The sequence below is a fragment of the Cuculus canorus genome, chromosome 1 (genome assembly GCF_017976375.1).
Source record: "Cuculus canorus isolate bCucCan1 chromosome 1, bCucCan1.pri, whole genome shotgun sequence".
NCBI lineage: Eukaryota > Metazoa > Chordata > Aves > Cuculiformes > Cuculidae > Cuculus > Cuculus canorus.
The window spans coordinates 93,688,135-93,714,610 of NC_071401.1; the positions used below are offsets into that span (position 1 = coordinate 93,688,135).

At 39.7% G+C, this 26,476-nt stretch overlaps 1 protein-coding gene across 2 annotated transcripts in view; it reads left to right on the forward strand.

The window, feature by feature from the left end:
- The window catches only part of DSCAM (DS cell adhesion molecule), a 460,069-nt gene that overhangs the window by 377,553 nt on the left and 56,040 nt on the right, over positions 1-26,476 (forward strand). For both annotated transcript variants that reach the window (XM_054085418.1, XM_054085408.1), the window contains exons 20-22: positions 3,005-3,138; positions 19,444-19,597; positions 26,148-26,265. In XM_054085418.1, coding sequence (XP_053941393.1) covers positions 3,005-3,138; positions 19,444-19,597; positions 26,148-26,265 — 406 coding nt within the window. The remainder of the gene's footprint in view (positions 1-3,004; positions 3,139-19,443; positions 19,598-26,147; positions 26,266-26,476) is intronic.

Below are 26,476 nucleotides of genomic sequence, written 5' to 3' on the forward strand. Positions count from 1 at the left end.
GAAGAGAAATGGTGATAATCTCTCTGCTTATGAAAAGGGGAATGAGAAAGTTCCTGGAGCTCCTCCCCGTTATCCAGTACATCTAAATGCTGTTTCCCAGACTAGTTGTATCAGTATAATTGCTTTCTCTGTGTTAGCATTTCACTCATACTGTCAAGAATACAAAGTGTTCTTCTCCACATGAAAGCAGCATGCTATTTTTGTGTCTTTCAAAGCCTTGCTAACTGGAGAATGAGGCCATTTTTGATGTTAAATTTTCCAAATCTCCTCCCTGGAAGGTTGGCTTCTCTATGCTCTGCCCTGGTTGTACTCTGGGTTCTTAGCATTATTTTACACCTGGTGACCATAGAAAAAAGACACTATGGTATTGTGCACATTTAGTTTGTCTTTGCTGGGATCTGCGGGAATCCATGCACTAAATAATGATCCATGGAGAATTCAATAGAACAGCACAGGTCTCCCGATACTGTTGTCTCATAGTTAGTGAAGCTAGTAAGGCTATGGGACACAATGGCAATGAGAGAAAATTCCTTAGGTTAGCATAGCCAGACTGGGGCTTTTCCTTGCCAAGATAAGACAGGCACTGCATTCCCCCACCACAACTTCTTCAGATTCTCAAGGAGTTGAGAATATTTAGTAACAAATGTTTCAGTTAATGCTGAGCTAACTTGTTAGGATCCAGGGACTGAGTTTGAGTAATGACTTTACTCTCTGGACAGAGGGCAGTGGTGGTCTGTAAGGTGTCAGATGACAGTTTGTGGAATTCTTGCTAAGAAAATGTAAACACTTCCCTATACACAGTCCTTTCCACGTGCACAACCATGCAAACAAATACAAAAAGAGGACTGATAAATGAACATTCAGAATAATTTTAGCACCACTGCAAAATACTGTTACCTGTTTCCAACTCCTCCTTAGAGAAGTTTCAGAAATTTGACTATATGAGTCCTTGACTTTCTTTCTAGCCCCTTTCTGCTGGCCTGTATGCTAGACAAATTCAGCAGTTCAATGACAAGTAATATTTTCACATACGTCCATTGACTGGAAAATGCTAGATGAATTTTGAGTTAATCCCTCATCAGCTGACAGCCATGACCAATTAGCATCAAAACCAGTCCCTACAGAGCACGCCCTAATTTAACAATAAATTACTTTAACCTCATACATTTATTTGCAGTGATTTCCAGAAAACATTGCTAACTGTAAAGGAATCCTCCCGTGGGTTAAGTAATTACCCTGGAGAGCTAGCTTTCACTCTTCAGCAGCAGGAGCAAATAACATTTCTAATGAGCTGGGTATAAATAACAAGTTGAATGCTGTCAAGCATCAATATTTACTCTGTATTGGGTAGAGCTGCTAACTGAATTAGCCCCTTTGCAGTGAGGAGTTGGGTTTGTATGCAATTATAATCATGACATTTTCACTTGATGCCTTACTAGCTTTTTCAACACACTATAAATAGAAAACACATATTTGGAAATGTTGCACTGAGTGGTGTCTATCTGTCATCTTCCTTCTATTCTTACATCTTCTGGTAGTACCTGTACAGATATAAAATTGAAGTTTTCCTTAACGTTTTTTACAACCTCAAGTAGTTAGCTGCAAAGTTAACTCTTAAATAAGGCAGAACCAAGATTAAGGATCTATCTACAAAGATCAGATTGCTGGACAAGGTTTTTTTCCACCTGTATTGCAGAATAAATGTTCTCTGTGAAAGTAAAGAAACTTGATCAGGCATTGGAATGGTAATTTTATTGCACATCCTAACGTTTTAGTTGTTTTCTTGAAATTAGACAAGAAATGTTAGATTCTGCATGAACCAGAAGTTCTGCAGAGAAGAGTCCATCAAAATATTTTATTTTGTCTTTAATACTGCATGTAGTAATTTTCAGTACCACATATCTATTTTAATAATTTAACATGAATATTACCCACATGCCGCGTTCAAATATATTTCAAATTATTTATTTTTGCAATTTAAAACAATAGTTTAACATAACTTCCTATTGACAAATGAGGTGTTTTTTTTTTTTTTAGGAAATTCAAAAACAATTCAAATGTTAGTTGTAGAGCTTGTTGTTCTGTTTGAGTATCAGCTTATGTGTAATGTGATATTCTAGCATGCAGGAATTTTTTCACATTAGTAAAAGATCACTTCCAAAGTTGAAGAACATTACGCAGTGTAATGTGTTTTAAATATAGCATGCTAATTAAATTAAAATCTTTTTCAAAATGCAAGCATACAAAGAAATCAGTTAAGATTATGTACCAAGATTTTAAAATCTTGTGGCTGAAGTTTGGTTTGTGGTTTTTTTTTTTTTGAGAGGAGGGTTTTTTTCCTTTTTTTTTTTTTTGTTTGTGTTGCTTTTTGGTAGCTTATAGAGCGAGATGCTGTAATTACAGAAATAGATATGTGCTCACATATTGCAGTTCCAGATAGAAGTCTGAGCTGCTGAGGGCAAGGCTGGGGGCAAGGAGACTGTGTGGCCAAATGTCTGCTCACATGTCATGCCCCTAGCTAGACCTGGGTCATGTCAAGCAGGGATAACTGCATGGGACTACAGTTCATTTGCTCTTTATCTCATTAAATTCACAATTGAACTATGTGTCTCCATTAAACTGTTATACAGTAAATAACCATTTGACATGAGTTTTGTCTCCAGAACTGACAGTTTGCAATAATATGGGGTTTGGAAATTTTCACTGGCCACAGCCAGTGGTTGGGGGTGATAATTTCACTAAAGTGTAACCATCAGAGGCAGCTTCTGCCTCTAGGCCCTCTAAAGCAGACCCTCTACCCTCTTAGGGGTGGGAACACAGCCCTTCAAAACCTATCCTCTGGCATGGGCAGCATGGAGTTTGCTTCCTAGCACAAGACATCTGCCTTGGGCCACAGGGCCACAGTTACCAAAGCAGCATGCTCTTCTTTTCCTTTTTGCTCCTCATTACAGTAGGATGATTGAGTGCCTGCCTTGGGCTACTCTAATACATCTTGTTTTTCCAGTTCCAGGTCCTCCTGCAGGTGTTAAAGCAGCTGCGGCTTCAGCTTCTACTGTCTTTGTGTCCTGGCTCCCTCCCCTCAAGCTGAACGGCATCATTCGGAAATACACTGTCTTCTGCTCGCACCCCTACCCCACAGTAAGTCCCACAGTCTGACCACAAAAGGGCAGCTCTGACTTGTGAGGCTGAAATTTTGTGCCTGCAGGTTTTCTTCATGCTTTTCTTGCCACTTCCTTTCCTGCTTTTTGGTCTTTTCCTTAAGCAAGGATAAAGGGGGATCCTGATCCTATGGGACAGCTGCGAGTTGGTTTTGTTTTTTCCCACCTATAAAACTTCTGCAGTATTTAAAACTTATTGCTGACTTACAAGTCACGTCAAAACTCATAATTGGAGTTGTCTTTTTTTGTCATAATTGAAGTATCTTTTAAGGCATGGGGTTTTTTTAGAATTTACTCAGTGACCTTTTACAGAACTGGCTGCAAGCTATGTAGAGCCTGGTGATAGCCAGAGGCAGGTATTTATATACCCAATTGCTGAATATAACTTCTGTTTTCATCTAAGTTTCTACCTTTTTGTTATGGGTATTCATGTGTGAAGGAGCATAATGACTTACGAACAAACATGTTTGCTTGTGAATAAACTTATTTCTGCCTGGAGCATTCGCCCACTCTAGGTCAATATGTTATTACTTTGAAAAATAGACAAATGAGAAATAGAATTGAATATCGGTTATCATTCTCTGTCTTGAGTCACAAAGGAATCTAGCTATCTTTAAATACAAGAGCCAATTGCTCTTTGTAAATATCCATGGATATTTATTTTAATATGCATTGAAAAAGTGCTTATTTAGACTTACTCAAAGTTTTGATTTCGTTTTTAAGCAGGGCTTCCTATCAAAGGTAGCATAACAAGCTGCAATATGTAAACTTAGTTTAATGCACAAAGAAAATACTGTTCCAGAAATAGGAGGAGTTTGACAGAGAAATTTCTGAAAGTGCTTCAGGCTTATTTTCAAAGCTGAGAGAGGAAGGCCTGAGGGTGTGTGAGAAGGGGACCCTGAAGGCAGATGCAGCCTCACCCAACCCACACTTCCAGCAAGTGAGTTAATTCTGCAGGTACTCAAAGGGACACAGGGCAAAACACACATCTTTCCGTGGCTATGCTTAAACTGATGCCTAGTATAAGCAGGATTTATTAGTCACATCCAGAGCTAAGGGTTGGATATCCCTGGTTTATTTTATGTTTTGGGACTACTGGCTCCTAACTCAATTTAATAACTGCATACATGCAAAGCAAACTATGTCGAGCATACTGTTTAAGTGTAAACTAACTAGAGATTTTTCCATCGTGGTTTGTACAGTTCTATTGCACACAGTTGGTTAAAGAGGTCAGAGTTTACAGAACCCACCCTTGCTACTGAGGCTCGGGATCAAGCACTTCTCTGGGGATTTAGCGAGAACACCAGGTGGTGCTGCTGGCTCTTGCTGGTTATTTACTGTGCACAAAGCTGCAATGTTTATTCCCGAGGCTTTGCTAGCAACGGGTTTTTTATGTGTTTACATCGCCAGGAGAATAAACATCCTTGGCTACGGGTTTTTTCTATATATACACTTCTGTCATATACAAATTTTTTTAAGCCTGCTTATTATATAGTTACCTTTTGGAGTACCTCAGTAATGAACAATGACAAGAATAGTTACTCATTTTGCTAGTGTTGACCTCTACTGAATATTATTGTTGCATTTTTATGGAGTTCATTATGGTATTATGCAAGGATATAATTGTATACCTTAGCCCAAGGTAAAGGCACTTGAATGTGTTTGTGTTGTCTGTTAATTGTTAATGTGCACATGTATAGTTATGCTTTTGTTACCCGGGTGTGTGATGTATGTATGTGTGTACATGTAAATATATATGTACATACACATATGTGTATATATACGTACAAGATATATCCATAAGGACAGTCCCTGTACCACTTCCCTTTAGTGTTTTGAAGATCAGCATGAGTTGTGGCTTACAGAACAGGTCTTCTGTACCAGTGCGTCAGCCAGTCATCACACTTAGTGGTCAGTTTCCAGAAGCCAGTTTCCGCATCCCTAAATAAGTGCAAGAGCTCAGGACACATTTAATATAGGACACGCTCCTTCAACATTATTTCAAAAAAAATGCTTTGTTATCATTTATCCTTGAAAGCATTACAAAATAAAATGTTATTTTGTTCAGAGCTAGTTTTGCAGTGAATAAGTCTGCTGCAGAGGTGCTTGAATGCTAACACTCCTGTGTGGATACAGTTTATATAACCCAAGGAAGTCCCTGTATGACTCATTGGTGGCAGAGACAAGTAGTTCACGGAGAAAGTAGTCTTAAATTACGTTGAGGAGGGGAATAAATAGAAGACCTGTGTCTTTATCATCTCTTCTGCCATCATAAGTAGCAAGTGCTGTAGTTGGATATATAGAGCCATTAAAACTTCCTGAAGAGATTTCTTCCTTCAGTCAAAGCCATGGTTGCAAAATAACTTTGCTAAAAGTCTGCCATTTAAGCAGAAAGACAAACTCAGTTTTTAAGCGTTAGTGAGGAGAAAGAGAAAAGGACAGTGGTAAAGATGAACTTACGGGAAGTCTCTATTCTTTGCAGACTGTATTTTACAAGCAGTGTATGTATGCTGAGATCAAGTCAATATAGTACAATTTAGACGGGCTAACAACACAGTCCTTTAGAAAAGAACACTGCTTTGGTGTTGAAGTTACCAACAGGAAAACAAATTAACTCTGTAGGTTTTCTTGTGCATATTTTTCCTACAAAGCACAACCTTCATATGACCCTGGTATATTATAAGATCAAGATTTGCTACCTCTTGTGTGATTCAGTTTGCTTTGCAAGGGCAGAAGCTGTTAAAAAATCTGTGGCCCTTGTACAGAAGCATGCAGATATTTCCTTTTTAAACAATTTGAGTCCTAAGGACAGTATTATTTCAACCAACAAGTATGGTTAATGAGTGAAAAATAAAAACAATTCTCCACTGCAGTCTGTTCTCTAGCCAAAATAAAGGGCAAGCAAGACTCTAAAGTCATGCTGCTTAATTGCTGTGCCTGTATTATTGTATAGGCATTATTAGGCAGAACTTTATTTTTTTTATTCCAAAAAGATAGGAAAAATACAGAAATATGAGTTAATAGGTCCTCATTCTTTAAATATAAGAAGGAAAACATACCAGAATTTGTTAAAATACTTATTATGTGTACTAATTCATACTTCACACTCACACAGCTCTTGATCTCACTTCCTGCCACATCCATGTCCAAGGATGCTGACTTCTCAAGGTCATATGTAATGGTCCCATGTTGGCCAGCTTCTTTCTAGGTGTACCTATCCCCAGTGTACTGGCCGGATGCTCATCACATTCATTCTGCCCAGGACTCAGGGAAGCAACAGTCGGTGTTGTCAGCTGCAGTACAGGCTGCCATCCCATCCTGTCAGTGTAGGTTTTCCCAGTGGTGCCATAGACATCGCATATGGGTTTGTGTCCTAGCAAACAAGCTAGTGTGGTTGGCGTCTACCTGACTGTGGAGGGGAGCTGCCTTAGGTGGCTGCTCCAGGACCCGCTGGATTGTAGATGTGTATTGCCAGGGCTTTTAAAAGGGCAACAGAAAATGAGATTTAGGTGATTTCTGAAAGAGAAAACCCAAAAAAACAAAACCCAAAAAGCCAACTACCACTGAGCTCTTGTTGCATTCAGGCATGTACGCTGCACAAGGAGGAATCAATGGAATTAGATTAAATGAAATGTAGATGGCAAGAAGTGTCCAGAAAAGGTCATTGTGACATAAAGCATGCAGTGGCTAGCTAGCTTGGGAACCTGTAATCTCAGAAGAGGCAAAAAGCAATGCAAAAGCAAGCATAGTGTGTGCTGAAGGTAGGAAAATGAAGGTTTTCCTGGTGCAGGAAGGGCTGAGAAAGTGTTAGTACTGACAGGGAAAGAAGAGAACGATTAAAAGCTGAGGAAATATAGACCAACTGTATCATTTGGGTGTTGACGAACAGTATGATATCACTCATTCAGAAATGCACATGTTAAAGTCTGGTTTACCTTGTTGATTAGAAAAGTGCAGTCATTATTGTTGCCTTTGGGCTTTTGTTGGGATGATCTCTTAGTCAGTCATTCACTAATAAGAGTAAACATATTGAACAGGCTTATCCTGCTGTTTCTAGCAAAGCAGTTCATTAAATTGTGCATCAGTCGTCTTATTTCTCCATGGGAAGCCTGGAGGTTAATGGAAAGGAGTCATGTATGTAGAGGTGCAAAAGGATAATAAATGGAGACTGCTCTCTCAGTGGTTTTCCTTTTCAGGAGATTGTCAGTCGATTTTTGTCTTTGTTCCATGCATTTTAAGATGTGAAATAAGATGACCTCGATATTGGTCTCCGATTCCCTGATAGTGAAAGCTAAAAGCAGAACTTATTTGAGCAGTTGTGCATAGAAAATTTTTAGCTGTCAAAGACATAAAATACTGCCAATGGTCTAAATGTCATAGAAGTTTTATTGGAGCCTTTCTTCTATTCAACTTAGGAAACATCTTGGTGGCAGTCTAATGTGTTTCTTTTTCTTGGAGAGCTGCACGTTATCTCTGCCAGTATTTGGTTTCAATTTTTGTGTACGTATTTTGCCCAATTGGATTTCCATTTTTAAAGTTCCATGCAATAATAGAAATAAGGTTAGAAGTTTCCTCTAGAGGTCACTGAGTCCAGCCCCCATCTCAAAGCAAGTTTATTTACATCAAGCTGCTCAGGAACATCTCTAATAATGTTTTGAAAGCTTCCACGCACAGAGATCCCACTGTTCATCTGGATCACAGTTCCATTAATTGACCATGGTCGCATGGTAATTTTTTTTCACTCCCTAATACTCTTCGAGAAGATTTACATAGAGACCTAAGGACAAACTTTACCAGTGAAAACTGAGGAAAAAAAAGGCATTGAATGCATTATGCTGCCTTGTTGAGCAATGGACCCAAACTACCCTTAGCCTTCTGGTTTAGTTAAAGAAACCTTTCTTGCTTTTGTCCTCCACAAAAAAAAAAAAAAAAAAAAAATTGTATTCAATCAGGTTCTATGTGTTTATCCATGCTGGTCTTCTTCCATGCTTGCTCAGCTTCCCATCTATCACAACAGACCATTCTTGTGCTCTGAGAAGGTTGTCCTTGGAGGTCAGCCAGCTGTCCTGAAGCCCCTTCCCTTCAGGACAGTTTCCCATCACTCCTCTCAGGATCTTTAACTCCAGTCTTATGGTCACAACAGCCAAAGCTGTCAGAGACCTTCACGTCTTCAAACAGTTCTTCCTTGTTTGTGCACAACACGTTCAACAGACCATTTCTACTAGTTAGTTCATTGATCACCTCCATTGAAAAATAGTCTTAAGTACTCTCCAGAAATCTCCAATATTGCTTGCTTCCAGTCTTATCACCCTTCCTCCAATTGTCAGTGTGGTAAAAGTACTTGTCTGTACTCTGATCCTTTACCAATTAGCTCTTTACTGGTTCGTCCCCTGCTGCGGGGCAGAAGTCTATGCATTCAAGAAACTCATTTACACAAAGTACAAGCCCTCCTTCACACCTTTTTACTCCTCTTTCTTGAAGAGACTGCAACCATCCATTGCAGAACACATCATGAGTGCTATCTTACCATGTCACTATAATCTCAATGACACTGCAGGTCTGAAACTATACACAGACTTCCAGTTACTTTTCTCTAATCTACATATATCAGTGTACAGGCATCTGAGATGGCTCCTAAATTAAAATGCTTTTACAGGCAAAAAGTCAGATCCTCGTCTGTAACATTGTCTCCTAGACACATCTACTTTGCCCCTTTGCACCCTCATTTCTCACTCTCCCCAGTCACACCTAGTTTAAAACTCTTAACACTAAGTTTGCAATGGTGCTCTTGCTGCACTTTGCTGGGTATATCCCATTCCTTCTCAGTGATTCTTTGAGGTCCTGCAGTAACAGAAGACAAAGCCCTGATTGCTAGAATATTAATTGACTCACTTCTGCTCAAACCTTCTCCCACATCAGAAGGTTTTTCTTCTGTTGTCAAGAGTCACAACTCCCAGCCTTCTAATATCCTGACTGCCACCTTCCACTACCTGCTTGAGCGTGTTGTCCTGCTGTCCTTCCTTCTTTGTGTAGTGTGACTTGGGTTCTTATCACCACATGCAGTCTCGAGCAGATTTGCTGGGCCTTTCTGCATACCTAGTCTGATAACTGATGTGGCAATGACTCTACCAGTCAGCAGAGCTCTGGCTTCCCCCTCTCCCCAAAATGTCTCTTCTTGCAAGGCTATAAGCCTCCTCAAACTTTATCCCTCCAAACACACTTCACTTGTGAGCATTGTTGTCACATACTCCTGCCCACACCACTGCCACAGCAAAGGGCGGTGTGGCACAGACAGCTGCTGCTCTGGGGGACAATTTCACTGATGCAGGATATTTCTGTATAAGCAAAGTGGATTGGCTTCCCCATAGTTGACCATGCTCTCCATTTTGCAAAGTTGTGCATATCTGTTTAGGTCTGTGTGTGTGTCCAGTGTACAGTTCCTCCATCAGAAAAGCTGTATTACCCAAACTATAATTGTTAGGGTTAGAAAACAGAAACTATTGCTGCTTTCTTCTGAAAAGCTGTCTGTGCTACACAGAATTATTGCTGGCTTCTGTAGGGCATGATGTTCAATGAACATGTTATTAATACCAAACAAGACCCATAACTGTTCAGCATATTACAGGAGGGATTGTGATTCTTAAATGTAGATTCCCTTGTCTTTGATTAAATGCTTCATATCCACTTAGTTTTCCAGCTGCTCACTAGTCATATCTCTGCCAGACTTTTAAATCTCTATTTGACACCAAATCCCTTACTGTACAGTATGAAGCGAGTTTCCATGGAGCTGAGTGCAGTGGCACCTCTGTGAAGCTGCTCCCCAAAGGCCCTGTACTGAGGTCTGCACCACAGTAAAACTCGGATTTCTGGGAGACTACAGATTGCATTTCACTTTCTAGCATGAGTACCCAAAGACTGGCAAATATGACAAGAAGCTTGCAAAGCAACCAGGTGTAAATCTTAAAATCTGTGGTTTTTTGGTAAGAAGAAACAGCTTATTCTCTGGTCTTGAATCCTGGCAATAATTTGGAAATGTTGATGGTTGTGAGATTCTGCTAAGAGATATAATCTTTCCCTTAAACCCACCTTGGCTGAGATCCCAAATGAGCAGAAGCCGGAGGAATGGAAGGACAAGAAATTCCAGAGTGAGATGCTGTTGAACCAGATGAATAGAGTGAGGGTGTTCATGCAATTACCTCAGATGATGCTGTCATGTTAAAGTTATTAGCTGGATCAGCCAGATGATGAACTTAAACATATAGCAGACCCCAATGCTGAAATAAGGATGATGAATTGGAGTTATCTCTTACCACACACTGTACAGTCAGCCTCAGGTACCTAGCCGTGACCTATCTGAGAGAATCTTTGGAAACTGAAATTCTACAGTTCTGGACTTCTACAAAGGATTTAGAAAGATACAAAATCTGAAAGCCTAGCAAAGATTCATCTTGGCCTGGAAATACTAAGAGTTGGGTTTACAAGATGGGGGAGATGAACAGGTGTGATGTAATGATGGAGAAGAAGGAAACTGTCTTATACTTGGCAAAAACCCAAGTCAATGTACTTCAAAACATAATTGATATTGGAAATTGACCGATGTCTGGGAACATTTGGGGCAGATGGGTTACTGATATTTTTGGTATTTTTCTCTGAGAAACATACTCTTAAACCTACTAGACTTCTGCATTTGTTTCATTTCTTGCTTTTGCTTTAAAACCACTGACAGAAAAACAAAACAAAACAACATGGTTTAACCTACTGTAAAATTTTACAACAGTTGTATCATGTCTGTACAACACCATTCCATGTACATTCTGTCTGTTCGGTCCTGGGATAAGATGAGCAGCAGTAGCAGCAGAAGCAACTAGACTATTCATCTGTTTCTCACATCTCTATGCACCTTTTTCTGTCAATCTGTAGAGCATCACATGGAGGGAAAAACTATAGTCAGATTCCCCACTTAGGTGTTTTACAGTGGTTTTTTCCTGTTCAGTGGAAAAAGTGGCATGAGTCAAACTCTTTCTCCAGGTTTCCTCCCTCTCTTCCACAACTACGTAGTTTGCAACCTCCTAATTCTGATTACATACTATTAAAAAGGTCCAGGTGGGAAACATTTAGGCCAAATATCTTGGTTTCTTATGAAGTCCTTTATGTTAGAGGTATGTTCCCCAATACAAAGACTTACCGCATCTTCCAGAAAAAAGCTGGAAGATATTCTTTGCAATGTATTACTGATATCCTTTCAAAAACATACACAGGCGCCCTGTGAAAGAAGAGTCATCTCTGCTCTCTATCTGTAACTTACAGACTCAAGGTGAGATTAAGATGACCTAACTTCAAGACATCTCGAAAAAAGGTATCTGTGCTGATTCTGTAGTCATCAAGGCTTTCCTTTCATCAGAGGAAAGAAGCTAGATGTCTGGGAGAAGGTGAATGAATCTTCTTCCAAAAGCTTCCCGCTTTGTTTTCTCTAGAGAAATTATACATGGTTACCTTAAACTAGATAATATGAATCTTAAACTAGCATATACAAAAGTATATGCAATTATCTTAGCGTAAGTCTTTAAAGACCCAGAATTAGGTAATATAAAATCCCAGCATCCACACAATTATTGCAGGCAGAAAGAAGTGTTGTCTTGATTTTTCATGGGATGCGCCCAAACTCTAACTCAACATGAGGCAGCTTTGCATCGTACTTTCTGACCACCGTTTCCTCTCTAGTTTTGAAGACTTGACTAAAAGGCACGGAAAACAGAGCAAAAGCCAGAACTGTTTTGGTTTTGAACACTATAGAGGCTTCAGTGATTAAAGGGATGCTGAAGGTCTTTTAAAAGAGTGGGGAGGTAACTGGCAGAAGTCAGCTAAGTAGATAAAGTTACCGTTGAATGGAAGCTTATTTAGAATTTGTAAGGTTGAATTTAAAATATATGTATTTATTTGTATACTACAAGCAGTGTTTATCACTGCTGATAAAGTACTTTTTACAGCATTAAGATATTTATGTTTATTAATTCTTGTTCTTTATATAGCGTGGAACTAGTGTCAAATTTTTGGTTTATTTTTAAAACTGATTTTGAATGATATTTAAAATATGTCTTTTGTAATATACCATCTGTACTGCTTACAGCTTTTTCATAGTTATTTCACAGCTTTGTTAGATCTCAGACATAGACATACATTTTTTTAATTGCTTTGTCACCTTTATGTTTTTGCCTATCTTTTTTTTTGTCATGGAGCAGATCTCAAGAAAGATGAGAAAGAGCATAAATTAATTCTGATGATATGGTAGTTTATACGATTTTTAAAAGGTCTCCTTGCAAAGCCCTACTAAGCCAAATTTGATATTGATTTGTTCATAAAACTATGATCTTGCCTCACAATAAAGTCTCATAAACAGGTATATCAATATAGTCTAACAATAAGTGCTTGGTGTCAGTTGCAGCGTATTTCAGCAGGTATGAATTTGTTGTATTCCCTTCTGTATCATATAAGGGACAGAGCACCTGGGACCAGATGGGGTCATAAGATTTGTGAGTTGATTGAAATGCTCTGAACAAACTTGGTAATTTCTTGGTGCTGCTAAAGTGGACAGCAGGTCTCCTTGCAGCCCAGTGGGCAGTCTTCTGGCCATCCTTTGGTCACCAGCCTGTGACACCATGTGCTCCTCCAATCATGAGCCCGAGGAGGCTGATGGACTGACTTTCTGTGAGTTGCTGCAAAGAGGTGAGCACATGCTGTATTTCAGTGCCTCCCAAACAATAGATTCCTTGACTAGCATGGGCTAACTGGCAGTCCAGGCAATGGGCTGTTTTCCAGCTGTACTTCCTGGAAATGGGTTTGCAAGATTTTTCTGCTGTCTCTGCTGTTTCCAAAATTTCCATCTTGCACATTCTAATACTGTGGGTCTGCATATTAGGTGGAATATATATATATATATATATATATATAATGGAATCTGCATTCTGGCTTTGTGCACAGCTTCTGTTTAAAAGAATTATCTTCAATAACGTTGAGTGAAAAACTGATATCATGTTTCAAAACATGAACCAAAAGAGCAAGACCTAACTAGAAGCAATTATATGATCAAAGTGCTATCCAGAGTCTTACTAAACACTATGGTCCAGGACTGGTGGTTGTTTGCAGCTCTGAAAATCTGTCTAATTCTGAAAGGAAGCAAAGCAAAAGCCAGCAGCCCTGGAGAAAATTACTAGTCCATGACCTCAGGCAGAGATTCACATCTTCAAGAAGTTCACTGAGAGGGCACATCAGTAGTCTGTCTACTCTGTTCAGGGATGCAGAACTTGAAGTTCATTTTCATTTTTTATAAATACAGTAATAATTGTATTGCCTTCTTATTAGCCCAGTTTGCTTCCAGTTGGAAACAACTTGTCATAACCCCCATTACTGGTTAACTTGTTAGTCCAGGAGACTCTTAAACATCATTTCCAAGAGCGTAGAGCAGGGTAGACGACTCTATGATGGTGGTGTACTAAAAGATGGAGATGTTTCGACCTTGTAGAGCTAAAAGCTTAAATTGCTGGTGAGACAGTGCTCATTGTAGGCCTCATCTGTATTGATGATTAAACAAGGGCCAAGGAGAAGGACCTGACCTCAAGAATATGAGTTCCAGCACAAAATATAGCTTGGGAACTAAGAGTGGAACCTGTTTGCCAGACCTGGCTCCCTGAGATATCTATGCCTTCTCAAGGATCAAGTCAGTGCTCAAAGGAACCCAGTTTTGGTCAGTAGAAGACGTGAAAATTGAAATGATGGAGGTCCTCAACATCCTTTCTGAAAATTATCTGTAGAATTGCTTTGAACATTGGCAGCAGTGTGTGCAGCTGTGTGTCAACTCAGAAGGGAACTATTTCAAAGGTGATCATAGCTAGTTTTGTAATTTATTAAATAGACTTAAAGGCACATACCAGAACCTCTTGGGTTTGGACATGATGTTGGCTGATGTCTGTCTACACTGCTTAGCACAAGCCCCTCTAAAGCACATTTGGTTTGAAGAGAGGTGTTTAGAGTAGTACAAAACTGAGCTAGAGAGCAAGTTAAAAAGTGTTGTGGATCATTGGGTGGAGTGCTCAACATGCTCCCTGACTCTCTCATTTAGCAATGGAGATAGGCCTAGTGTATGTATATTTATTGTGAGAAACCTAGCTAGGCAAACATGGCTTCACTGGGATAGCTCTGGCTAGGTATAAAACTGATTGGTGGTGTGTAGGAGACTATGAAACCAGTGGTTTGTTGATGTGGGCAGGAAAGAGCAGCATCAGTATCCTTTTTGAGTCTTCTTTTGTCCAGTGGTTCCATTAGTGATCTGGATAATGAAATAGAGTGCCTATTACGTTTACAGGGAATGCAAGGCTGGGAGGGATTGCAAGTACAATGGAGGCAGAACTAGAATTCATACATGATGAATTGGAAATTTGGTCTGAAAACATTTAGATAAAATTTAGTATGGGTAAGTGCAAGAAAATGGGTAATATGAACAGCCAGCTACAGAAGTCCTGGATTATCTAGCAGTTGGCTAGATTCTTCAGGAGGGGACTTTGAGGTTATTGTGCATCCCAAGATGAATGTTACCTACCTTTATAATCTTTTCGTGAAAAACCAAATGTGATACCCTGGGATTGTTGCATACAGGTTCGGAATCTGTATTTGAGAAGACTATGGATCAGCATTAGAGATTCTGAAGGATAACAGCAGAGAAACTGTTAGAGAAAGTGTGATTTCTGTGCAATGTTGAAAGCACTGGGGTTATTAAGTTGTTAAAAGAGAAGGGTACTAGTGGAGAAAGGAATGAGAGAACTTCGAAGGGAATGATAAAACTTTATGTAGATTAAAGAATGATGCAAAGACAAAGGTAGTAATCTATTCTCTATGTTCCTAATAGTATGGGCTTAAAATGCAAGAAACTCAAGCTAAAATTCAGGAATGCTTTCTAATAGTAAGACTGTTTAAGCAATTGAATAGGTCTTGCAGCCTAGGGAGTTGCAAAAACTTCATTTATTTTAAGTCTTCAAAATCAGGTTGAACAAACTGTCTGAAATTGTGCAGATATAGTTGAATTTGGCTTAAAGGAGGAGGATAGATTTGGGTGAACTCTCAAGGTCCTTCTAGTGCTGTTTTTTAGGATTTTCTATGGCCATAATTTATACCTAAATTCATAATGAAAAAACACATGCCAGTCTAAGTAGTATATACATGTATTTTTTATTTTCAAGGTGAGGCAGCCAATTTACAAGTACCCAATGCATATACACACAACACAAACCTTAGGTGTTTTTTGCTTTTCTCTCTTGTCCTTAAAGTTTCCATATGGATTTCTCAGTTCACCTCCATGTTTCCTCACAAATTGTAAAGGAAAAAGGAGATAGAGATCCTGTGCACTTATTTTACATCAGAAATTGTGTAAATGCTATTGTAGTCACGGTACAGAATTGCTTTGACTTAATAATTTCCAGTCCACCCTAAATGCTGCCTGTTTCTTTACTTCCCTGCTTGGGAAATTCCCTAACTCCTTGGAAAACTATTACAAACCTGTTTTTCTTCTAATGCACCGTTTCAAAATTTCCCAGGCTGTGTTAAAAATGCAACAAACAATTAAACAAAACAAAACAAAAAAAACAGCCTGGGGGCTCAGAGTTTGTGCACACTGCCTATGTAATCACTTTCTAAAGGAGTCAGAAATGCCAGGAGATGGCATACTGTTTCAAAGTGTAAGTATACCAGTAGAGATGAAGCTGCATCAGAGGCAAATGATGCTCCCTGCAGTGGCTGTTCCACAGCATCTCTTGCTGTTGCGTGGTTTGAGAAGTAGATTGATTGCACCCTGACAAAGGACTTCGATTCAATTTTATTCTTCACAGACTTTGCTGGGTTTTTAGAAACATGGCTCTGTCTGTGCTTCTTAGACAGTGAACTGAAGACAGAAGGAAAATTAATGCATCATCTATAAGCTGAAAAAAAATCATTTGAGCAAGCATGTTACTGCTTTAGGGATAAAACAGCAGTATATGTTTCATACTGGCGCATGCAAAGACCAATATGTGACAAGGTGGCATTCGTTTGAAACATTTCATATTTCAGTTGTTTAATCTGCTCTTTGCTGACAAAGTTCTCTTTCTTCTTCTTGTGTAATGGGAGTCTATGGCATGTTAGTCTAATTGAAATGACAGGCCAAAGTTAAAAGTAAAATTGATTCTTTGTCACTGGAGCATCCCCAATTATTTATATGGGAACACCAGCTGAGAAAACAGAAGGTGTATGTTAACCACGTAAAGCCCAAAATCTTTTGCTATAGCAGTTTATTTCCAGAAAATTAAAGTCATTAATGTAGTGAAGATACTTTTACCAGAGAAAATTAATAAATTAATTCAATGAATAATTGAATTTCTGTTCGGAGTAGCTACAGCTGCAAGTGTGAGAACGATGCCGACTCTCTGCGGATGAAAGGAATCACAGATGGGCATTTTAAATGGCATTAGAGAAACTAATTCTGTGATTATTCCTTCCACAGAGAGAGAACTTGTCTATTTTGAGACAATAATGCCCATTCTTCCAGCTGACCACACTGCAACCAGAGGAATTTTGGAGGGCAGTTTGTTTTTTTTATTTTTGCCTTTAACTTCTGTCCCTCAGAGCAGGAGCGCTTGATGTCAGTGCTGTAGTTCCAAGGCTGAGGTTTTCCTATTATGCTTAGTTGCTTACCTTATCCCAAACATAAAATCTCAAGCCAGGTTGCTCCTATTGGTGTTTAGCAATTGAATGCAGAGTGTACATCCGTCTGACTTTCCCAGACTCTCTTATTGCAGAGAGGAGCAGAGCAGTGAGGCATTTCAAGCAGGAGATCTGCAGTATTAGGAGTGGCTTCCAAAAGCAGCCATATGCCTTTCATAAACTACAGGAGTCATGGAAAAAAACAGTGTAAATTTACCTGTACTGATCCTTGCTGGAATGAAGGTTTAGAAATAAGGAAGTCTGTAACGGTTAGTTGTTCCTAAATGCTGTATCCATGTTGCGTGTTAATAGGTGGTTTAAGAAGTAGCTTGTATGTGATACCTGCATTAATGAGCCTAAGTGCCAGTGACAGCCTAGCCTGTTCGACTTTCAAATTAACTCTAGGAATGCTGCCTCATGATTATTAAAATTCAGCCTCCTATGTTATGATCAATATATTAATTTTTATACATGACCTCACAAAGATCCAGCCTCTCAAACCATGGGCATTTGTCCAATATTTTTGTGTAAATGTCAAGACAGATGATTCTCAAAACCTGCTGTAATATTTCACATAATAATAGAATTGTCTGCCTGCGCTGACCTCTTCATTTCAGAAATGGAAATCCGGGCAAATGCTTGCTAAATGGGACAAATTGACATGGCATTTTGGCAGGAGCAATGAGATCGGCTAGAAAGTATGGCAAGTTCACTATTTGGGCTTGTGCTGAGCCTATGTAACTGTTAGCTGGAGCATACCAACCTCCTCAGAAATCTTAGTCTCCATGAAGGAAACAGGATGTATTCTTGTAGAGGCAAATAGAGACACACATATTTTGTGTGTCTGGTTTGTATAAAAACCAGAGAGTTAAATATTTCAGTTTACAAGCACATTAACTTCTCATGTCTTCAGCACAGACAACTACACCTGGACTAGTTACATGGACACTTCTATAACTGGTGGTGAAACATAGGTACGTCAAGGGCTTGATTTATCCCACTGCAACTTATGTGTTGTAAATAGGCCAGAGAACCTTGCCTCTTAAAAGTTAACTTTCCTTTGTGTGGTCTCTGAAGGGAGTAAAGATGACTGGCTTAGATTCAGATACTCTAGATTTCAAAAGTGAGATGAGATGAACTCCTGTCTTCCCCTCGCTATAAGAGATGCCACCTCAAGAATACAGAATGCAGTGACCCATTCACTAGCTGAAACTGGCTACCCATTCAGACTGGAGAAGTGTTTAATGATACCTCAGAAGTATCCCTTATTTATTTTGAATTCACTTTGAAGCACTATATATTCTAATGCTTTCAGGTCAACCTACCTTTTGAAATGCTAAGCAGATGAAATTGGCCTTTACCACCAGCAGATATTTGTATATCAAAGAGACTCCTTGCACTTTTTCTGCCAGCCCGAATCAACTTTAGCTTACACTGATGCATTATTTTTAATGCTGATTCCTAGTAAAAGCTTCTTTTCTACGTCATTAACATTATAATTATTCTTAGCTTCATATTAGTTAGCCATTACCATGCTAAGTATTGCACAGGGAAGTGAGTCTTTATTATTCATTCTAATGGTTCATTATCCTGCTATTTTTATGTGCAAGAATCACAAAGCCTATGTCAGAAATAAAACTGGCTATGCTGAGCTTTGTAATAATGTTCAGGGCTGATGAGGTTTCCCGTCCCCTCCACCAAGGAGTCAACTATCCTGTGGAGGATGTGCTGAGGTGCACAAAGCCCACATCCCCTGAAGGAATCCATAAATTTCTCTATGCCTTTTCTCACACAGGTCACTTCGTGTAGACTGCAGAACATCTCACTGATAAACAAGTACTGCTTAGCAGCCTGTTGGCTTCACTGCAGCCCAGAGCCCAGGCGCTTGAGTGACAGTGCAAGAGTAGCCTGAACTGGCATTTCTTCCAGTACTTGTCCTTTGCTGCTAATGAGGCTAAATAGCTGAGATGACCTTCTGCTGGGAATCTTTCAACAGAAGTAATTTTGTGATTAAACAAAATTAGACCCGGAGGAAGTTTGAACTTCTGTTACAGAATCCAGTTGTTTTTTTTTATTCACTCCATTACTGAAGGAATAAGCCATCAAATACAGGAATAGGGAACACCAGCACGATGTTCTAGGTGACCAAAGACATGTCTTGAGTAGCAAACTCCAGATTTCACAGCAGATGTAGGACTGAATCTTCCGTTGAGAACGTTTTGTATAAAGTAAGATTGGTTAGTCAGGCGTGCTGATGGTAAAAAATTGTCAGATATGTTGTCTTAAATTGCTTATCCAACCTTGTAAAAATAGACATATAAATGTACTAATCTGAAAAAAAAACCCAACCAATTTGTCAACAAAATATAGGCCCAAATTCACTGAATATAAACTGACTGCAACAGGCTGTTGCGTCTGTTCTGTTTATTGCCATCTGTTTGGAGCAATTGATACCCATTCAAAGTACCCTGAAGTAACAGGCTTTTTAGCACTCAGTTTAGTGGACTTTATGCAAATACTGTTTATTTTAGTCTGGAAACATTTGTCTCTCCCACCACAGGTAATCAGCGAGTTTGAAGCCTCTCCTGACTCATTTTCCTACAGAATCCCGAACCTCAGCCGGAATCGCCAGTACAGTGTCTGGGTGGTTGCGGTGACTGCTGCGGGAAGAGGCAACAGCAGTGAGATTATTACTGTGGAACCGCTAGCTAAAGGTATGGTGACAGTGTTTTTTAAAGCAATCCAGAACATTACAGTGGTGATTACTGTTATAATTAGCACGTGGCTTCTTTATGCCTCATTGCTTACTAAGAGTGGGTTTTGTCAGGAGTAACTTCAGTTCTCTCCAAAAGTTAGGTGACAACTCTCAGCTAATTGCCCAAGCTTTTGCTGTAGTCAGCAGAGAGAGAATGACGTGCTCCTCTAGGGGGTAATTCATCCCACCTACCTTAGAAGGAAAGAAATTGCTCTTTGGAGCAATTTTTATCTTCTTTTGTTGGGTACAGAGGGTTTGCAGATGATCCCCCTCCCCTTCTGAATGTGTCTCTCCTTTTTTTCCTTGCCATACAAGATAACTCTTTTATCATTCTCCTCCTTACTAATATCTCTCATGTACTCCATGAGAGCTATCTCTGTATAAAATGGTCTGATTAACATATCTAAACTCTGAACAATTGTTCTCAACTTGTGTTAGCTTTGAAGTTTGCTACTTTTATTTCAGATATGAAGAAGGGATAATGTGCCTCAAATCCTACATATTTTTTCCCAGCTGTATTAGTAGTTCTATTAAAAGATATTGCTTGGGCCCATGAATTCTGCTTCATCTGCACTATGAAACATGATATTTTCAACACTATAGCACCTTATCTTGGAAATAGAGACCAAATGTTTCAGGCAGCAAGGTGAGAAGAGTCCCATCAGTACTCAGTCTCTACATAGGGCCTTCAGCCTCATTTTTTTTTTCCACCACTCAAATTGGTAACATCATGCAATGTACCAGTATGAACATTTATCACACAGGTCCCTAGAGTCACAAAGGTAGATGTATTTAATTGACTTTACAGTTTTACAAGCATGCTAATTCTTCAGTCCTGTGGCTAGTGATGTAGTAATGTAAAAAAAAAAAAGTGTCTAAGGCTTTATGATAACAGATACTTTCTAAAAAAGCTTTGCAGAACTTCAGTCAAGTGCCACCAACATGAAACCACTGTCATAGGGAAGCTTGCTGTTCCTACCTACCTAGGTGAAAGATAATCAGTTTGAGAATGGCAGATTAACTATTGTGGGTGGTTAATCATCATTAATATCATGTAGATCGCAATGGAAGATTTAACAGTGTAAATACAGGAAGGGTCTAAGAAAGTAGAGAGGCATAAGTTGGAACAAGCAAGGAAATGTTTGCTCCTCATACTATTGCTTACAGATTTCATTCTGTCAACTTTCTGCCTTTTCCTGGCATTTTTTTGCACAGTCTTTCAGAACTTTTCTCTTAGTAGCTACACAGTGTCAGAGGAGTGACCTGAAGGATGGCTGAAAGACTATGAAAGATCTGATGGGTCTGAAGAGCCTGGAGCTTTCCACTTTTGATTTCCTGTAGGATAACTTCGTATTGCATTTTGAATATTGGTGAGACTGAAGTTGAGATCTTAAAAGGCATATGAGAATTGTAAAGGATATCTGTAAAGAAAAACCATGAAAAACATCTTAGGGCAACAGGGCAAAGGTTTCAGTGTGGTCTTCCTTTTAGGCTACTTGTTACCTGTGGATAATAAAGGTGGGGTGATGAACACAAAAAAAAAAAAAAGGAAACAAAAATAAAACATGAACATTGAGTAATGGACAAAACTAACTAGACAACAATATGGTGCAATCCTAGTAGTTTGAGGGTATAGGCAAACCCAGGAACATGAAGGGATCCCTGCACATAACGCACTAGGAGTTGTCTTTCTCCAGCTCCTATACATTTAAAAAAGTGAGAAGAGTTCAGGCAAGATGAATGCAGAACAACATAGGATTTTAAGGTATCAAGAGGCATAACCTCTAGTTATGAGGAAGTGTAGTACGTGATTGCTTTTAGTTTACCAAAAATAGAGAAGTTACAAACTGACCTACGTGTACGTCGACTGAGCAAGCTTCCCAGAAACAGAAGTTAATTCTGCTCCTCCAAAGCTTATTTAATATGATCCATGATGACAAATAAATGAACTTCAAATTAGCTTATATGAAAAGACAAGGGGATTTTACGGAAAAATAATTCATTACTTTGACAAAGACAAGTCAGTGTGAGCAAGACTTCATTATGAAGGATGGTAGAATGTATCCAGTCAATGTTAGAGCTAGTAGTGATACTGCAATTTAAAGTCTGCATTAAATGATAGGACAAGCCTCTCTTATATGTACTTAAAACTGAAAAAGTGAGGAATAATCAATTTCCAGAGGTTGTAATGGACACTAGGAATACTGAGAAAGAGCAATTTTATGAACTTTGGGTGTAGCCAGGTTAGAAATTATTGTATCATCTACAAGATTTCCTGTATGAATGCATCACTGGGAAGTGGGAGAAAGTAATGATCAGTGATAAGGGCAGAGGATGCATGATGAAGAGGGATGGGCAGAGCTAATAGCCTAGAAGACCTTTCTCTCCCCCTAGCATATCTGAAGCAAGTAGCACATCACAGGGCTAGAAGCAGTTATAGCCTGTTTTGCCAGAAGTCCCACAGAATCACACACACAGAATCACAAGGTTGGAAAGGACCCATTGGATCATCGAGTCCAACCATTCCTAACACTCCCTAAACCATGTCCCTAAGCACTTCATCCACCCGTTCCTTAAACACCTCCAGGGAAGGCGACTCGACCACCTCCCTGGGCAGCCTGTTCCAGTACCCAGTGACTCTTACTGTGAAGAATTTTTTTCTGATATCCAACCTGAACCTCCCCTGACGGAGCTTCAGGCCATTCCCTCTAGTCCTGTCCCCTGTCACTTGGGAGAAGAGGCCAGCTCCCTCCTCTCCACAACCTCCTTTCAGGTAGTTGTAGAGAGTAATAAGGTCTCCCCTCAGCCTCCTCTTCTCCAGGCTAAACAACCCCAGCTCTCTCAGCCGCTCCTCATAAGACTTGTTCTCCAGCCCCCTCACCAGCTTTGTTGCTCTTCTCTGGACACGCTCCAGAGCCTCAACATCCTTCTTGTGGTGAGGGGTCCAGAACTGAACACAGTATTCAAGGTGCGGTCTCACCAGTGCTGAGTACAGAGGGAGAATCACCTCCCTGGACCTGCTGGTGACCCCATTTCTGATACAAGCCAAGATGCCATTGGCCTTCTTGGCCACCTGGGCACACTGCTGGCTCATGTTCAGTCGGCTGTCAACCAGCACCCCCAGGTCCTTCTCTTCCGTGCAGCTCTCCAGCCATTCTTCCTCCAGTCTGTAGCGCTGCATAGGGTTGTTGTGCCCCAAGTGCAGGACCCGGCATTTGGCCTTGTTAAACCTCATCCCATTGGTCTCAGCCCAGTGGTCCAGCCTGTTCAGATCCCTTTGCAGAGCCTCCCTACCCTCCAGTAGATCGACACTTCCTCCCAGCTTAGTGTCATCTGCAAACTTGCTAAGGGTGCACTCAATGCTTTCGTCCAGGTCATTGATAAAGACATTGAACAGAGCTGGACCCAGTACTGAGCCCTGAGGAACTCCACTTGTGACTGGCCTCCTGCTGGAGTTAACTCCATTGACCACCACTCTCTGGGCCCGGCCATCCAACCAGTTTTCAACCCAGGAGAGTGTGTGCCTGTCCAGGCCAGAGGCTGACAGTTTCTGCAGCAGAATGCTGTGAGAAACTGTGTCAAAGGCATGTTCCCCAGTGCAAGAACATGCAGTGGTCCATTCCTGTGAAATTGTTTGCTTCCTTTTTTTCTCCGCTTATTTCACAGTAACTGTCCAAGTAATTATACCATCATGACAGCTAATGAGAGTTAGCTTTGAATTGAATTATGTCAACTTAATTATAACCCCTTTAAGAACCCCTTTGAGAACAACGTGAATGTCTAGGTAGGGCTTTGATATGAAATGGATAGCTCAATTTAAATGAAAGCTTAATTCAAGGTATCATTTCTTTCTTAACTGTCTTCGTTTCTTAGAACAGATTGTTATTCTCTGTAATTACCTGACAAAAATAAGCCAAAATCCCAACAAACAGAAAATAATCACAGCAATGAAAGTTCAGTCTCCACATAAACAGGCTGTGCCTACCCCCTCAAGTGAAGTCATTATTAACTTCAGATGTGTCAAATATATCAAAAATATGTCAAATATATCTAAAAGACAGAATACCCTGCATGTACTTTGTTCCTCTTGTTTCCTGGCCATGACTGATGGAGAATGGCATTTACAAACAACGTGACAATAATAGGTCTAGACCCGTGGCAATCTGATCCTCTGGGGAAACTCTCTGACTTCAATGTTGAGTTTCCCCTGTTCTTGTAGACTACCTGAGCATTACTATGGAGTAGATCTGCCTCCTAGTCTATATTGATTTGTGTGTTTAATGTTTTTAAACAATGTGGGGGTCTTAAGTGATAATACACAGACACCATTTGTCTGTTTATTTAATGGTTCATCATACTGGAATACAAAGGCTATTCTTCTGTGGGAAAGTAAATGAAAAAAACTCCTCACTCAGGGTGTTCATTGATGACTTTTGTAGTTGGATTAGGTTGAGCTGCTGTGAAGTGTTGTAGCTTGTGTTCAGTATCCCTATACAGTTTACCTTTAAAATTTGGTTGTCTCCTCTAGATAAAAAAAGGGGAAAAAAGAAATAATTGTGTTACAGCCTCTTGAAACAAATTTCTGCCTATTTCTTATTAAGTGTAGGCAAAAGGATTCATAATTCAAATGAACAAATGCATGGAAAGCTGCATTAATGTAAGAGAGTGTTCTGTTTTGTGAAGGCACCTCTTTATTTTCAATAACGACTGAGTAGTTTGCAAAAAATAGGAACAGGCACAGTCCTAATCCAGTGCCATGGCTCCTAATATAAGGCTGGTGGGTAGTCAGTAATTGTTTGGGTAGTAAGTAGTTGGTAGTAAGCCCTGCAGCTGAATTGCCCGTATACTGCATAAAGTTCCCTAGGCTCTAAGTAAATGGCAGCAGTTGCAAATAGCTGGATGTTTTGAGAAACACAGTAGAGGTGGGAAAGCCAGGGAGAAAACAATCAATGGTTCATTTTTAATGACTTTTCAAGTTTTATGTTACAGAGGGAATTTTGCGTAGGACAGGAACTTGAGTTTCTAACCACTGTTACTCAGAATGCACTGCTGCTACTAGGAGCAGTCCAGATGCTTATAGATGTGTCTTATAGATAGTCACAACTGACAGCATCTCCTGCTGCTTTTTTAAGATGGCATGAGTACCATTAGGCATCTCCTGCAAGGAAAACCTGGCACCACTGAGGACAGATGAGCTTTCTAACACTAACTTCGATGGATTCAGCATTTCACACCATTTCTGAGGATTTTTCTGTTTCAGATAGCTTGGTTAATTAGTCCATGGCTTGTGTCAGTATAAGACTCTGTAAATCTTTTCTGGAAGATAGAGTGTTAGGAGTGCCACAGTGGAAAGCAAGGCTGTATTATGAGACTTACTGACTGACCAGTGTCTTTGTATCACACGCTGCAGCACCCTCCTGCTGAGGTAAGCATTAGAGGTGACAGAAGGAGGGGAGCCAGGGTCCTTCAGCTGCTGTTTAGCCACAATGGGACATGTCAGTGCTTGGCTGTTAGGAAAGCATTGTTCCATTACCTAATCTTGACTTTGTCCATTACCGCCAGTTTTTAAACAGCTACTTCTTGTGTTTTCAGTTAAAATTTTGAACAGAGTCTGTCAAGAAGCTTAGTCTTCAATAACACTTGAAGAGAACATAGGCAATAGTCCAAACTAATCATATAATCTATGGAATCTTTTATTTTTATTAATATCTCAACTCCCACTGCAGCCTACTCAAGTAATTTCCTTTAACTCTTCAAGGCCTGTTCTTTTATGCATGATTCTTTTTGAGATGAATTGTCCTAGTTATATTTGATGCTGCCTCCCATTGTCATGTTTTTCTAATTGGTTTCTATCAAGGATCATTCTTAAGTAATAACATGCAATGGAGCTCTAACACAACCCTACTGTTCCTGTATATTATAAATTAAACTACAGGAGTGATATGTTTGTTGGTATATTTAGGTGTTACGAGAGCTGACACAAACTGACTTAAGATTTTGTTAGTATTTGTGGATGTCAGATAGACTCTTTGCAATGTACTCACATGTTCATATATGAAGGTTTGTTTTGCTTAATATCATTGCTGTTGTAAAAATGTTGTATTGATTATTTACCTTCCATAAGATACCTGAGTAATGTGGACATTTCCTGCAGGAAATTTCCAGAGGAGTATCCCTTGGGCATACTTTTCATCCATCATTTCAACTATCAAATATATAAAAATCAGTAAAAATGGTCAATAGTTGGTTTTGCTCTTTTTCTTCACAAGAACTGTTCCAGTCCTCCATCTCATTTCTCTTCTAGTTATTTGTCTTCCAGATACTAGAAGTATAATATTTGTGCTTGAATCAATGCTGATACTATGAGTTAAAAGTAGTTGGTTTCTAAAAGCAGAGCTTGAAAGAGATTGATTTGGCTTTCAGTGTTTAATTCTGTATGTCTGTGATTCCCTTTCAAGGCTGTATGAATGAACACCTCATTACAGTCTCTCTTGTTCTCTCTTGCTCAGCTCCTGCCAGGATTTTGACGTTCAGTGGCACAGTGACAACTCCCTGGATGAAGGACATCGTCCTCCCTTGCAAAGCTGTTGGAGACCCAGCTCCGACAGTCAAATGGATGAAGGATAGGTAACCAGCAACTAAACGTATAGCTCAATTAAAGTCCATTTGCTTAAAATCGTAAGAATTGTGATGTGGGTGATCCTGAATGACTGTGTCGGGAAGAAGGACCATTTGCAGAAACTGCATACAATCACAGTAGATGAGGAGTTCAGAAATTCTTTGAACTAAAACTAATTGCCTGTGATAATTAGAAGGTACCAAAAGGGAGAAGAAGTTG